General features: G+C 44.8%; 1 protein-coding gene across 7 annotated transcripts in view; it reads right to left on the bottom strand.

Moving 5' to 3' along the window:
* Positions 1 to 700: 700 nt before the first annotated feature.
* The window catches only part of LOC118388640 (leucine-rich repeat neuronal protein 1-like), a 39,089-nt gene continuing 25,463 nt past the window's right edge, over positions 701 to 14,326 (bottom strand). For all 7 annotated transcript variants that reach the window (XM_035777909.2, XM_035777910.2, XM_035777903.2 and 4 more), the window contains one exon: positions 701 to 3,885. In XM_035777909.2, the coding sequence (XP_035633802.1) occupies positions 1,466 to 3,604 (2,139 nt within the window). In that variant the 5' untranslated portion in view covers positions 3,605 to 3,885 and the 3' untranslated portion in view covers positions 701 to 1,465. The remainder of the gene's footprint in view (positions 3,886 to 14,326) is intronic.

Here is a 14,326-nt window from a genome sequence, read left to right on the forward strand (position 1 = left end):
TAATGTGGGCGTTGTGAGAGGAGTGATTTAGTCAGAGGAAACTGGAGGGAACAGTACAAACACCATCTGTGGTCACATGTTAAGAGTCAAGGTGGCTTGTTGTATGATATTACCCCAGTTCCGTCACTAGTGAAACACTGATTGATGATGTGTAATGTGGTAATATAGTGGAATAACATTTTTATTCTCTCTCACTCTGATATAGTGTGCACACATGCACTCACTCACTCACTCACTCACTCACTCACTCACTCACTCACTCACTCACTCACTCACTCACTCACTCACTCACTCACTCACTCACTCACTCACTCACTCACTCACTCACTCACTCACTCACTCACTCACTCACGCACACACACACACAAACACAGACGTAGAGCAGAGCAGACAGGGAGGGGGGTGGGTAAAGCTGACAGGATCTGTGCTCTCTGTATGGCTGATTAGACTCAGGGGAGTGGGCTCTGCTGCACAGTGTGAGTCTGAGCCGTGAGCTCCATGCTAAGATATTGCTTATATTCTGCTGAAGCACATTAGAAGTGAAGTGGAACCGTGTCCTCACGGACAAATAACCAGAGCCAAGTGATCAGAGGTCAAACAGAGGTATAGTAACAGGTCATGGGCTGCACAATATAATTTCTACTGAGAAATTACTAAAACAGTTGAAATAAATATGCAACAACTGATTGAGAGATATTTATATTAAAAAAACAAAAATGTTATTTATTTAAACTTCTTCCTCATATACAACATTTTGCATGTTAAAATCACAACAAATGTAAGTGTTCAGCAACAGATTTGAGCAAATAAGAAATAAATAATTGAAGAGTAAATAAAAAAAGCTACTACTGTACCTAGTTATGTTATCAAACATTCACATTTCTAGTTTTACAGCACATTTATCAGCAAACTAATTACAAAAAAATAGTTTAAAATGATAGTTGATTCAACATTACCGTACAATCGCTAGAGTTATTCAGTAGACAGTATACGAAGTCTAATCCCCTCAGTCAGCTTTTAATTGAAGTCCATACAAACTCATTTACATTTCAGTGCACAACAGATGACCTGATTTACAAAAGGAGAGAATAAGCACTGCAATCCCTAACATTGCCAGGGGAACCTTTACCTAGACTAATAGTACCTGTTGCTGCATCAGCAACAAGACAAAAAGCTGTGCTATCAAAAAGGCATCACAGAAATAAAATGCAGCAACTAAGACAATCTGGAAGCTAGACACAGCTGCCATCTTGGAATAGTTCAAACGATAAAAGAGAAAAAGAGAGTCAAACAAAGGCGATACGCTATACTAATAAAAATCCTGTCCTTTATCACTCTGCCATGTGTTAGCAAAGCAGAAAAATACAAAAACAAATGTTTTATGACTTTTATATGACTTTTGCACCAAAATGGCAAAAGTGTGTCTGTGTGTGCTGGTGGAGGGGTGGCCTGGGCCAGGCCTGCTTCACCACATGTAGTAGCTGCGTGTGGTGTCCACGGGGGAGGGCTTGCTATCTGTACCGCCCTCCTTGTCCTTCTCACTGTCTGCCTCCCATAGGTTGATGAGGGGCGGGTAGAGCTCATTGAGGGGGATGGAGGAGGTCTTCTGCATGTACTTCTTCAGGGAGTGGTGGTAGTTCTTCCTCTTCCAGCGCCGGGCCACATACACCCCCACAGTAGCCAGGCTGAGGAAGGCCAGCATGGTGGCCATGATGGCGAACAGGGCGGCACTAGGTCTCTGGTCCAACACGTCCAGGGTGAAGGTGACGCTGCGCGTGGTCACGTTGACGCACGACTTGTGGGTCTGCAGGTGAATGTTGGAAACAGTGAGGCACACCTCGTACTCGGTGGACGGCTGCAGGTGGGTCAGGTTGTACTCGTGCACGTCGACGGGCACACGTGCAGTGTAGGTGATGTGGGGGTTGTCAATCTTCATGGTGGCCGATGCCCACTTGAGGTTGGAGGTCATGACGTTGGAGTTGATTTTCCAGGAGACCAGAATGGAGTGGGACTCGGTCTGCTTGACGTAGATCTTCATCACCTCGGCACTGTCCAGCAGAGTGCCATTGACACGGATGGTGGTGACGCGTGTGTCGGCCCCCTCTGTGTTCTGGGCTATGCAGGTGTAGCGACCGGAGTCCTCCACCTGGACGTGGGACAGTCGCAGGGTGCCCTCACTGCTCAGGTGGTACCGCTCCGACACCGTGTCCACTGTTATCTTGCTCCCCATAGGAGACACCCAGTATATCTCTGGCTCGGGCTCAGCAATAGCCCTGCAGTCCAGGCTGACACTCATGCCCAGCTCAAGGCTCAGGTGGCTGGGGAAGGTGTCCTGGGAGATGAAGGGCAGGCACTGCTCTGGGGAGTCCGGCAGCTTCACCTCTCTGACCCGCTGGCCCCGGAGCTCGGGCGGCGAGGTACACAGCATAGCCAGGGGCTCCATGAAGCGCACACTGGTCCTGTTGGAGCTCATCCACTGGATGACACAGTCGCAGCGTAGTGGGTTGCTGTGCAGGCTGATTTCGCGGAGGTTGGGCAGCGCCTCAACGGTGTGCTGGTAGACAGAGTTGAGGGCATTGTTGTTTAGCATCAGGCTCTCCAGGGAGGACACGTCCCTGAAGGCCGTCCGGTGCACGTAGGACAACTTGGGGTTGTTAGTGGCTTCCAGCTTGGTCAGCTCAGGCAGGTTGTCCAGGGCGTAACAGTCGATGGATACCAGGTCAGCCATGTTGTTGATACCAAGCTCCTTCAGACGCAGCATGTTCCTGAAGTCTCCCTCATGGATCTTGTGCACTGGGTTCTTGTTCAGGTCCAGGAATTTCAGGTTGGGCACTTTCTGCAGGGCCAGCTGGGGTACCCGGACCAGCTTGTTGTCGTAGAAGGATAGGCTCTCCAGGTTATCCAGGCCCACCAGAGCATTCCCAGGAATGTCAGTGAGGTCCATGCAGGCCAGGACCAGGCTCCTCAGGCTCCCCAGTGGCTTGAAGTTCATGTCCAGGATGCCAATGACAGGGTTCTCTCCGATCATCAGGATCTCCAGGTTGGGCGTTGCCTCGAACCAGCGGTTGTCGATAACCCGGAGCCTGTTGGAGTTAAGGTGGAGGCGCAGCAGGCTATGCAGACCGGAGAAAGCCCCGGGTGCGATGGTGCTGATCTGGTTGTGGTTGATGTAGAGCTCCTGTAGGTTGTTGAGGTCCTGCAGGCAGTGGACAGGCAGCTGGCTAATCTGGTTCTCCTCCAGGTGAAGGGTGGTAAGCTGGTTCATGTTGGCCAGGCCCACAGCCTCCATTGTGCTGAAGTTGTTCTGGGACAGGTCCAGCTCTGTCAGGTTGAACAGGGCCTCGAGCTCCCCGCTGGTGTGGGCGATGGAGTTGCTCTGGAGCAGCAGCACCTGGGTGTCAGAAGACAGGTTGGAGGGGATGTGTGTCAGCCGCAGGTCGTTGCAGTCCACCGTGGCCGCCTCCCTGTAGGTGGACTGGGGGGTGAACCAGGGGCGCACCTCACACACACACAGCCGCGGGCACTCCCCGCCCTGCACCAGGGGCAACAGCAGCCCCACACACAGCCATGCCAGCGGGGGCCAGAGGAGGGGGCTTGGAGCCATATTGTCTGCTCTCTGTCTGGTCACACTGAACTTAGAGGAGAGGCAGGGTTCCTGAGGACAGCCTGGAGGATAGGTGTGGGGTCATGGGCATCAGTGTCCTCCCTGCCTGTAGTGTTTTTTTTCTAGAGCTGCAGTCCATCCACAGTTAGTGTGAGAGTGCGAGCAGTCCGCAATGATTTCAAGTGTGTGTGCGTTTCAGACGGGGGCCAGGGGATGTTCAGGGTTGTCCTCTTCCTCCACTCACGTGTTTTTCTCTCTTCTCACAATTCTGCTGAATAAGTCTGCAACACACAAAAACCAAGAGAGATATTAGAAGTCTGCAACAATGGTGAATGCATTACATTGTTCCATTATCATCCCAGAAACAGATGGTGATTTAGATAAAGAATAGATATAGAGAGAGACTGCGAGATAGAGGCAGGCGGTGAGGGATTGAGAGTTCCCGGTGAGAGATAAAAGCCATAAAACATATCAGACAGTGAGTTGCATTTCAGTAAACACAGCTGATATTGACAAGGCTTCCCAGCTAGCACATAACATACTGAGAACCTCTTACATCTTGGTGAGAGCCTGGTTGTCCTATGGTTATTGTGCATACAATCTTCCCACAACTTTCTGAGAATGGTACAAGATAGTTGCTTGGCTTTGGAACATCCTTAGCCCATTTAGGGACTTTTCAAAAAACATTATTTTCTTGGTATTTCATTACTTTAACAGAACGTTTCTTAAAAGTTCAAACATGGTTACATTTCAAATAAATGTAGGTTATGTTCCAGGAATGGTTTGACATTGGGAATGTTCTCAAACAGTTCAGAGACCATTAACCAGTCATCACTAGCTGGCCTCCGCCCAGTCCTCTGAACCTTACACTGAACCCAAACGCGTGAGTGCGTCTCTTGCATAAATTGATTTTGTCCCCCTACACCAAACGCGATCACAACACGCAGGTTAACATATCAAAACAAACTCTGAACCAATTACATTCATTTGGGAACAGGTCGAAAAGCATTAAACATTTATGGTAATTTTGCTAGTTAGCTTGCACTTGCTAGCTAATTTGTCCTATTTAGCTAGCTTGCTGTTGCTAGTTAATTTGTCCTGGTATATAAACATTGAGTTGTTATTTTACCTGAAATGCACAAGGTCCTCTACTCAGACAATTAATCCACACATAAAATAGTCAACTGAATCGTTTCTACTCATTTCTCCTCCTCCCAGGCTTTTTCATCTTTGAACTTATATGGTGATTGGCATCTAAACAGTCATAGTATTACTACACCAACCGGCAACACAGTTCGTCTTTCAATCACCCACGTGGGTATTACCAATGAGGAGGCGGCACGTGGGTACCTGTTTCTATAAACCAATGAGGAGATGGGAGAGGCAGGACTTGCAGCGCGATCTGCGTCAGAAATAGAAAGGAGTTCTATTTTAGCACTTGGCAACGCAGGCGCTCGTTGACACCCGCGAGCAGTGTGGGTACAATAATTGAATAACATAGATTTCTACATTTATTTTGCAACACTCGCGCACGCGACGCGAGTGGTGTGGTCAGCCTATTAGACTGCTGCCCTATGTACATAGTCATTGAACGCTATGTGTATACTGTATTCATGTTATATAACTACTGCTGTACACACCTTTTCTATTCACATACTGTCTATACATACCATTCACATACAGTACATATATACACTCAGTGGCCAGTTAATTAGATACATCCATCTAGTACTGGGTCGGACACCCCTTTGCTTCCAGAAAAGCCTGAATTATTCGGGGCTTGGAAATGTTGCTCAATTGGTATCAAGGAACCCAACGTGTGCCAGGAAAACCTTCCCCACAACATTACACCACCGCCACCAGCCTGTACCGTTGACACCAGGCAGGATGGGGCCATGGACTCTTAAGCCAAATCCTGACTCTGCCTGCAGCATTACGAAACTGGAACCGGAATTCGTCCGACCAGGCTTTGTTTTTCCACTCCTCAATTGTCCCGAATTGGTGATCATGTGCCCACCGGATCCACTTCTTGTTTTTAGCTGATAGAAGAGGAACCCATTGTGGTCGTCTGCTATAATAACCCATCCTTTCCAAGGACCGACGAGCTGTGCGTTCCGAGATGCCGTTCTGCATACCACTGTTATACAAAGCCGTTATTTGCCTGTTTTCGGCCTGTCTGTGAGCTTGCATGATTTTTGCCATTCTCCTTCGACCTCTCATCAACTAAATGGTTTCACCCACAGGACTGCCGCTGACTGGATGTTTTTTGTTTGTCAAACCATTTTCGGTAAGCCCTACACCCTACTGTGCGTGAAAAGCCCCTAAGAACCGGCCAATTCTGAGGTACTGGAACTAGCGTGCCTGGTAGGCACCAACGATCATGCCACGCTCAAAGTCGCTTAGGTCACTTGTTTTGCCCAATCTAACATTCAATTGAACAGTAACGGAATGCCTCTCTGCCTGCTTTATATAGCAAACCATGGCCACGTGACTCACCGTCTGTAGGAGTGAACCATTTTCATGAACTGGGTGGTGTACCTAATAAACTGTCCACTGAATGTATATTTATATTCCGGACTCAGGTCTGGAAGGTAATTTCCTGAAATTCTATCCATTTTGCCATGGGGTGTTGTACTGGGTATTTAAAGGGTAACTGCACCTGCTGATTTGGCCACATTTCTTGGCTTGCTTCTCAAGAAATGCTGGCGGCCATGACAGAAGCCAAATGTAAGTTGGCTTGGGGGTGTGGTTTGATGTCTGTGTTTCTTGGGGGTGTGTCCTTGCCATCACCAAGACACACCTATCTGTCAGACCTTTCCAGCAGCTGTTTCCCTCTACTCAATCATAACAAAAAAAACTCCTGCAGGTTGAGTTTAATAACTACAGGCAGCTGTATGGTGAGATGACGGAGGAAGCTTTGAATAGGTCAGTAGCCTACAGAGTAATATGAAAAGAATGCAATTGCTGAATTTATGTAGATATTCTAAACCAAGTGTTTTGCTAACTTTCAAATGTAGCAACAGGTCCGTGTTGAATAAACAACCACTTACATCATACCATAGAAGCAATGTTCTGCTAATATAACAATGCACACCTTTCACCTTTTATTGTCATGCCCAGCCGATACAGATACAGTGCCAGTCAACATTTTGTCTGGTGGTAATGGGGCTACCTTGGCAAACATGTCAGAGTGGTCATACCTTCCAATGTTGTTTTCCGTATACAACAGGAGTTCCCCGATCCTGGTGCAGGATACACCGAGTTTCTCCCTCCCCATATTGACTGATACCATTCAATAATTAAAAAAGACAATACAAGTAAAAGTTGTGACAAGTAAAACATTTATGCCGAGTGCCAGGTCTCTCGCCATTCAGAGCCATCAGTATCAAGCCCGTCTGTCAGCGTGGACTTCATCAAATCATCGTGCAAGTCTCCACATGCTGGCTCCATATGTGTTTCTGTGAACACATACACATATAGTCACTGTCATAATACCAATGGCAGTTAGGAGAGGTAATATCTGACATGCAAACAGGTCATACTGTATGTTGAAGTTTGAACAGCTCAGATAAAACCTACCCAATTATGGTCTCCCCATCAAACAACCAAGACTGGCATCTGCAAAAACATATACAGTCCTCTCCATCTGGAGAAATAGGCAGAGTTAATCATTAATCATTGACACATGGAATGAAAAGTGTGTTACAAATACTGGACATTTCTGCTGTATTGTATCACTTTCAGTCACACACTGTGGATGTGTTGAGCGCCAGGTCTCTCTCCATTCAGAGACGCCAGTACCAAGACCCTGTTCTACTACCAATGGCAGTTAGCATAGGTGATATCTGACAAACAAAAATATACTAACTGCCATTGGTAGTAGAACAGGGTCTTGGTACTGGCGTCTCAGAATGGAGAGAGACCTGGCGCTCAACACATCCACATCCATTCATAGTGCTGCTCACAGAGAGGGCATGTCTGAATGATGCTGATGAGGGCTCTCTTGCTGGTCTTCTCTATGATGCATGTTCGGCTGCAAACTGGAAAACTGCAGCAGGCCATCTTATGAGGTGGTGTTGACTGGGAGGGCCTGTGACAGGGTGATATAATACAGTCAAGTGGTAAATTGCATTTTGTTCTAAAGAAAGGACCAAGCTTTTTGCTAATGCATTTCACAACAAAAACGACTACCAGTTGTATCTGCTTGGCTGGGGAATTAGCCTACTGTACAAAAATATAAACGCAACAATTTCAATGATTTTACCGATTTACAGTTCATAATAAAATCACTCAATTTAAATAAATAAATTAGACCCTAATCTATGGATTTCACATGACTGGGAATACAGATATGCATCTGTTGGTCACAGATACCTTAACAAAAAAGTAGGGGGGTGGATCATAAAACCAGTCAGTATCTGGTGTGTTCACCATTTGCCCAATGCAACGCGACACATCTCTTTCGTATAGAGTTGATCAGGCTGTAAATTGTGGCCTGTGGAATGTTGTCCCACTCCTCTTTAATGGCTGTACGAAGTTGCTGGATATTGGCGAGAACTGGATCACGCTGTTGTACACGTCGATCCAGAGCCTCCCAAACACACTCAATGGGTGACATGCTTGGTAAGTATGCAGGCCATGGAAGAACTGGGACATTTTCAGCTTCCAGGAATTGTGTACAGATCCTTGCGACATGAGCCTGTGCATTATCATGCTGAAACATGAGGTGATGGTGGTGGATGACTGGCACGACAATGGGCTTTGGGATTTCGTCACGGTATCTCTGTGCATTCAAATTGCCATCCATAAAATGCAATTGTGTTTGTTGTCCGTAGCTTATGCCTGCCCATACTATAACCCCACCACCACCATGGGGCACTCTGTTCACAACGCTGACATCAGAAAACCACTCGTCCACACGATGCCATACACACTGTCTGCCAACTGTACATCCGGTACAGTTGAAACCGAGATTAATCCGTGAAGCGCACACTTCTCCAGCGTGCAAGTGGCCAGAGAAGATGAGCATTGGCCCACTGAAGTCAAACCCACAGTTTCATCAGCTGTCTGGGTGGCTGGTTTCAGATGATCGCACAGCTGAAGAAGCCGGATGTGGAGGTCCTGGGCTGGGGTGGTTATACGTGAGCTGCGGTTATTAGGCTGGTTGGACGCACTGCCAATTTCTCTAAAACAACGTTGGAGGCGTATGGTAGAGAAATTAACATTCAATTCTCCGGCAACAGCTCTGGTGGACATTCCTGCTGTCAGCATGCCAATCGCATGTTCCCTCAAATCTTGAGACATCTGTGGCATTGTGTTGTGACAAAACTGCACATTTTATAGTGGCCTTTTATTGTCCCCAGCACAAGGTGCACCTTTGTTCTGAACATGCTGTTTAATCAGCTTCTTGATATTCCTGTCAGGGATGTAAACAAATTTGTGCACAACATTTGAGAGAAATGATCTTTTTGTGCATATGGAATATTTCTGGGATCTTTTATTTCAGCTCGGGGAACAACACTTTTATATGTTGCGTTCATATTTTTGTTCAGTGTAGTTTATCAAGCCGGGTATTTTTTAATACAACTTTTCATATAACACACATTACCTGTTGTTGTTGATGAAGCCGCCTGTGTCGTCAGGAAAGTAACTCTGGTCACTATTTGAGGCCTCATGATGGCGTGTCCAGGAGGAATTTTAACGTCTGTTCTCAGGAGGTTTAAAAAACGTTCAGTTTTACCGGTCAGGAAATATATGGCTTCATTCCCACACCATAGGAAACCAAAAACATAAGTTCCCACAACTTCCAAGGAACCAAATGTGCTAGCTGGGTTTTAACCTAAATAACAGCATGAATAACAAATGAATATCTGCTAAATAGGCTACTGGCAGCGCAACATTTCAGTGAAACTGAGAGTAATAGATTTTAGTTTGCTGCTGACAAAGTGAAAATAAACAGTCACACCGGTATGTTAGAATACATTTATGAGTCAAATACATGCACACCAGGTTTTGTGCAGACCTGGTTTCAAATACTATTTGAAATCATTTTGAATACTTTAGCTGTGTTTGATTGACCTTGCCTGTTTCAATGGGAACAATAGACAAGTCCCAAAAGTAAAAATCCCACCCAAACAGCAGATGTTTAAAATATTTGAAAGATTTCAAATAGTATTTGAGCCCAGGTCTGGTTCTATGTTTGGACTGAAATGCCTGACATTCTGTATAGTTTCTCAGGGGAGGGGAAGGCTGGAGATATCACCCAGCCTACACAGCACCAGCCTGCAGACTTCTTGGGGACTCATTTGACATGGCTAACAGGGTAGAATACATCTGTGAAATTATTTTTGTTGCTGTGCTTTTGTGCAGAGGTTAGTTTCTGTCTTTTAATGAGCATTTACTCAGCCAAAAACAGGTGAAAAAAAGCCAACACTGAGTTTAAGTTAATCAGTCCGAATGTCAATCAACCTGTTAGGGGCAGGTTACCTCTGATGAACAAAAGCTGGAAATAATGAAGGTGAGTCAGAGATTTCAGTAAAGTACTTCATCATATCGGTGTCCTCCTAATTCTCCTCCTTTTTATATCAAATAAGGAGCATACTACATTCATTAACTGTGACATGTACTAGTCCGGCTGTTCTAACAGCTGGGTGAGTGAAGGGTGTTATAAATCATACGGCACATCCAACAATAAGGCTATAAAATCTGAGTTCACATTGTATTGAATTTGTATTAAATACACATTGTGTGCATATGGCTCACTATATTTGTGTACAGAAGACCTGGTCTTGTTGTTCAGAAAATGTTTAATATTATGGTCCAGAATTGTAATGCATATCAATGTATACAGTGCCTTCAGAAAGTATTCACACCCCTTGGCTTTTTACACATTTGTTTTCCTGTAACGGCGTTCGTTTGTCGAAAGAGAGTCGGACCGAAATGCAGCGTGGTGGTTACTCAAGTCTTTAATGAAACAAATGACGATACATGAAATAACTTAATAAATACAAAAACAACAAACGGAACGTGAAAACCTAATACAGCCTGTCTGGTGAACAACAACACGGAGACAGGAACAATCACCCACGAAATACACAGTGAAACCCTGGATACCTAAATATGGTTCCCAATCAGAGACAACGAGAATCACCTGACTCTGATTGAGAACCGCCTCAGGCAGCCAAGCATATGCTACACCCCTACTCAGCCGCAATCCCAATGCCAACAAAACCCCAATACGAAACACAACATATATAACCCATGTCACACCCTGGCCTGACCAAATATATAACAAAAACACAAAACACTATGACCAAGGCGTGACATTTACAGCCTGAATGTAAAATTGATTACATTTAGATTTTTTTGTCACTCGCCTACACACAATACCCCATAATGTCAAAGTGGAATTATGTTTTTCGTAATTTTGACAAATGAACAAAAACTGAAAGGCTGGAATGTCTTGAGTCAATAAGTATTGATTTTGTTATGGCAAGCCTAAATATGTTCACCAGTAAAAATGTGCTTAGCAAGTAACAAAGTAAGTTGCATGGACTCACTGTGTGCAATAATATTTTTTAACATGATATTTGAAGGACTCACATCTCTGTACCCCACACATACAATTATCTGTAGGGTCCCTCGGTTGAGCAGTGAATTTCAAACACAGATTCAACCACAAAGACCAGGAAGGTTTTCCAATGCCTCGCAAAGACGGGCATATATTGGTAGATGGGCAAAAAAAAGCAGTCATTGAATATTCCTTTGAGCATGGTGAAGTTATTAATTATACACCAGGTCACTACAAAGATACAGGCGTCCTTCCTAACTCAGTTGTCAGAGAGGAAGAAATCGCTCAGGGATTTCACCATGATGCCAATGGTGACTTTAAAACAGTTACAGAGTTTAATGGCTGTGATAGGAGTAACTACAACAACATTGTAGTTATGCCACAATACTAACCTAGTAGACAGAGTAAAAAGAAGGAAGCCTGTACAGAATACAAATATTCCAAAACATGCGTCCTGTTTGCAACAAGTCACTAAAGAAACACTGCAAAATATGTGGCAAAGAAATTAACTTTTTGTCCTGAATATTATTGTCACGGTTTTCATGTGGTGAAGGAGAGTCGGACCAAACTGCAGCGTGTATATTGTATATATATATCCATGTTTAATCACACAACGTAACACAAATCCAAAACACAAACTCTACAAAACAATAAACGTAGTGAAAACCGAAACAGCCTTAACTGGTGCAAACTAACACAGACTAAGGACATCAAGACACTCAGGACAATCACCCACAATACAACCAAAGAATATGGCTGCCTAAATATGGTTCCCAATCAGAGACAACGATAAACACCTGCCTCTGATTGAGAACCACTTCAGACAGCCATAGACTCTCCGAGAACACCCCACTAAGCTACAATCCCACTAAGCTACAATCCCACTAAGCTACACACCACATACAAAAACCCATGTCACACCCTGGCCTGACCAAATACATGAAGAAAAACACAAAATACTTCGACCAGGGCGTGACAATTATTGAGTACCACTCTCCATATTTTCAAGCGTAGTGGTGGCTGCATCACGTTATGGGTATGCTTGTAATCGTTAAGGACTGGGGAGTTTTTCAGGATAAAAAATGAATGGAAAGGAGCTAAGTGCAGGCAAAATCTTGCTTTCCACCAGATACTGGGAGATGAATTAATCTTTCAGCAGGACAATAACCTAAAACACAAGGCCAAATCTATACTGGAGTTGCTTACCAAGAAGATACTGAATGTTCCTGAGTGGCTGAGTTACAGTTTTAACTTAAATCTCATTGAACATCTATGGCAAGACCTGAAAATGTTTGTCTAGCAATGATGGACAACCAATTTTACAGAGCTTAAAGCATTTTGAAAACATTATGGCAAATGTTGCACATTCCAGGTGTGGAAAGCTCTTAGAGACTTACCCAGCAAGACTCACAGCTGTAATTGCTGCCAAAGGTGATTCTACAAAGTATTGACTCAGGGGTGTGGGGATATTTATGTATTGTCATTTTTTTAAATGTTAAAATGTCTAAAAACATGTTTTCATTTGGTCATTATGAGGTATTGTGTGGAGGTGGTTGAGAAAAAAAATGGGATTAATCCATTTTGAATTCAAGCTGTAACATAACAACATGTGGAATAAGTCAAGGGGTATGAATACTTTCTGAAGGCACTGTACATGTATATTAGTAGTCTAGAGAGTGGTAGACTAAATGTATGATGCATATTTGATATGTATATTTGTTCCTATCAGAGGTGTATTGTGGATATGAACTCGGCCACTCTGATGTACAATATTCTGTGTCCGACTCTTCAGAGATTACATGTTACTCTCTCCCAGGGGAATATCTGCCTATGCTACCAGGCCGGCACAGTGACAGAGGAAGATCCTTTTGGTGTGGCAGCAGCAGCCAGGGCTCGCTGATCTGACTGTGGGCACATTACTTACACAACCAGGGTGGGTAGAGAGAGGAAAAATGCTTGGCTCGACATAGTTTTAAAGGGAGACTCGATTTTCAAGATATGTCTCTAGAAAGCACCGGCAACACAGGTGGGTATCAATTAGAGGCCTGGAACCTCTGGGCTGTGACTTTGCCAGCACCGGGCTGGGCCCAGGGTGTTGGGATGGATGTGGGTGGACGGGGAGGGCTGAGGCCAGCGTGTTGGTACTGGCAGGGCTGGTCTGACAGGTCTAGCCCCAGAGGACAGGGATCATTCAGAAGCCCTTCACCGCCACCGTGCTAACGCCTCACATCTATTTCAGATGAGCCACTGGCACTGCTGCGGTCTCCTCTTTCCCCAACACATTTAGGAGGCCCAATTATGGAAATGAAACACAGCAGTTTATTCTTCTTCTCCATTTAAACAGTCAAAATGTGATCGTAAGGCCTGTCTGGGGGGAAATACGTTTTTCCTGTATCAGTTTGGTGCTGTCAGTGATAAGGGTATTTCCACTGTAGTGGTGAAAACCTCTGTGCTGCTGTGAGAGTAGTGTTCTCAGCAGGTCAATGTAGGTATGATGGGGATGAACTACCATGTACAGTATGATCTGCACATGATCTATGTCTATGCCTCTTCTCTGCCTGCCCTGCCTGGGGATATTCAAATCAGTGACAGTGGAAAATAACACTACATTATCATAAACAGACATGACAGTGATGAGCACAGAGCAGGCCCTAGTAACTCCTATCCATTTGAGCATTTGAGCATTTTTCTCACAAATGAAACCAAATCCATCGCTATCCAGGCTAATTTGTTTTCAATACTGGGGAAGGGGATGATTACATCCCAGCCTTTTAGGCAAGGTGAAACACTTTGTATCTGTTCAGGCAGGATTCAAGTGGGTGTGAAGATATTACAGCTGAGGATGGCAACATATCTCTTCAACCTGGAGGAATAATCAGCCTCCCATAACTCTCCTGGTCCTGTGTTCTCTGGGTCCTGCAGCTCCTACACTGAGAATAAACCGCAGTGTTCCTCAGCCTCCAGTCTAAGTCAGATACTCATAAAATAACACATCCTCAAAAACACACTCCGCACAGCCTGAAATAGTGTGTGTGTGTGTGTGTTTACACATCAAAACCTGACAACCAAGTCTCTGAGTTTCAATATTAACATAGAACAGGTTTTGTTTGATTTCTCTCTTTTCTTTCATGTGTGATTTCTCATCTACATTC

Source organism: Oncorhynchus keta, chromosome 10 (genome assembly GCF_023373465.1).
Source record: "Oncorhynchus keta strain PuntledgeMale-10-30-2019 chromosome 10, Oket_V2, whole genome shotgun sequence".
In the NCBI taxonomy this organism is placed as follows: domain Eukaryota; kingdom Metazoa; phylum Chordata; class Actinopteri; order Salmoniformes; family Salmonidae; genus Oncorhynchus; species Oncorhynchus keta.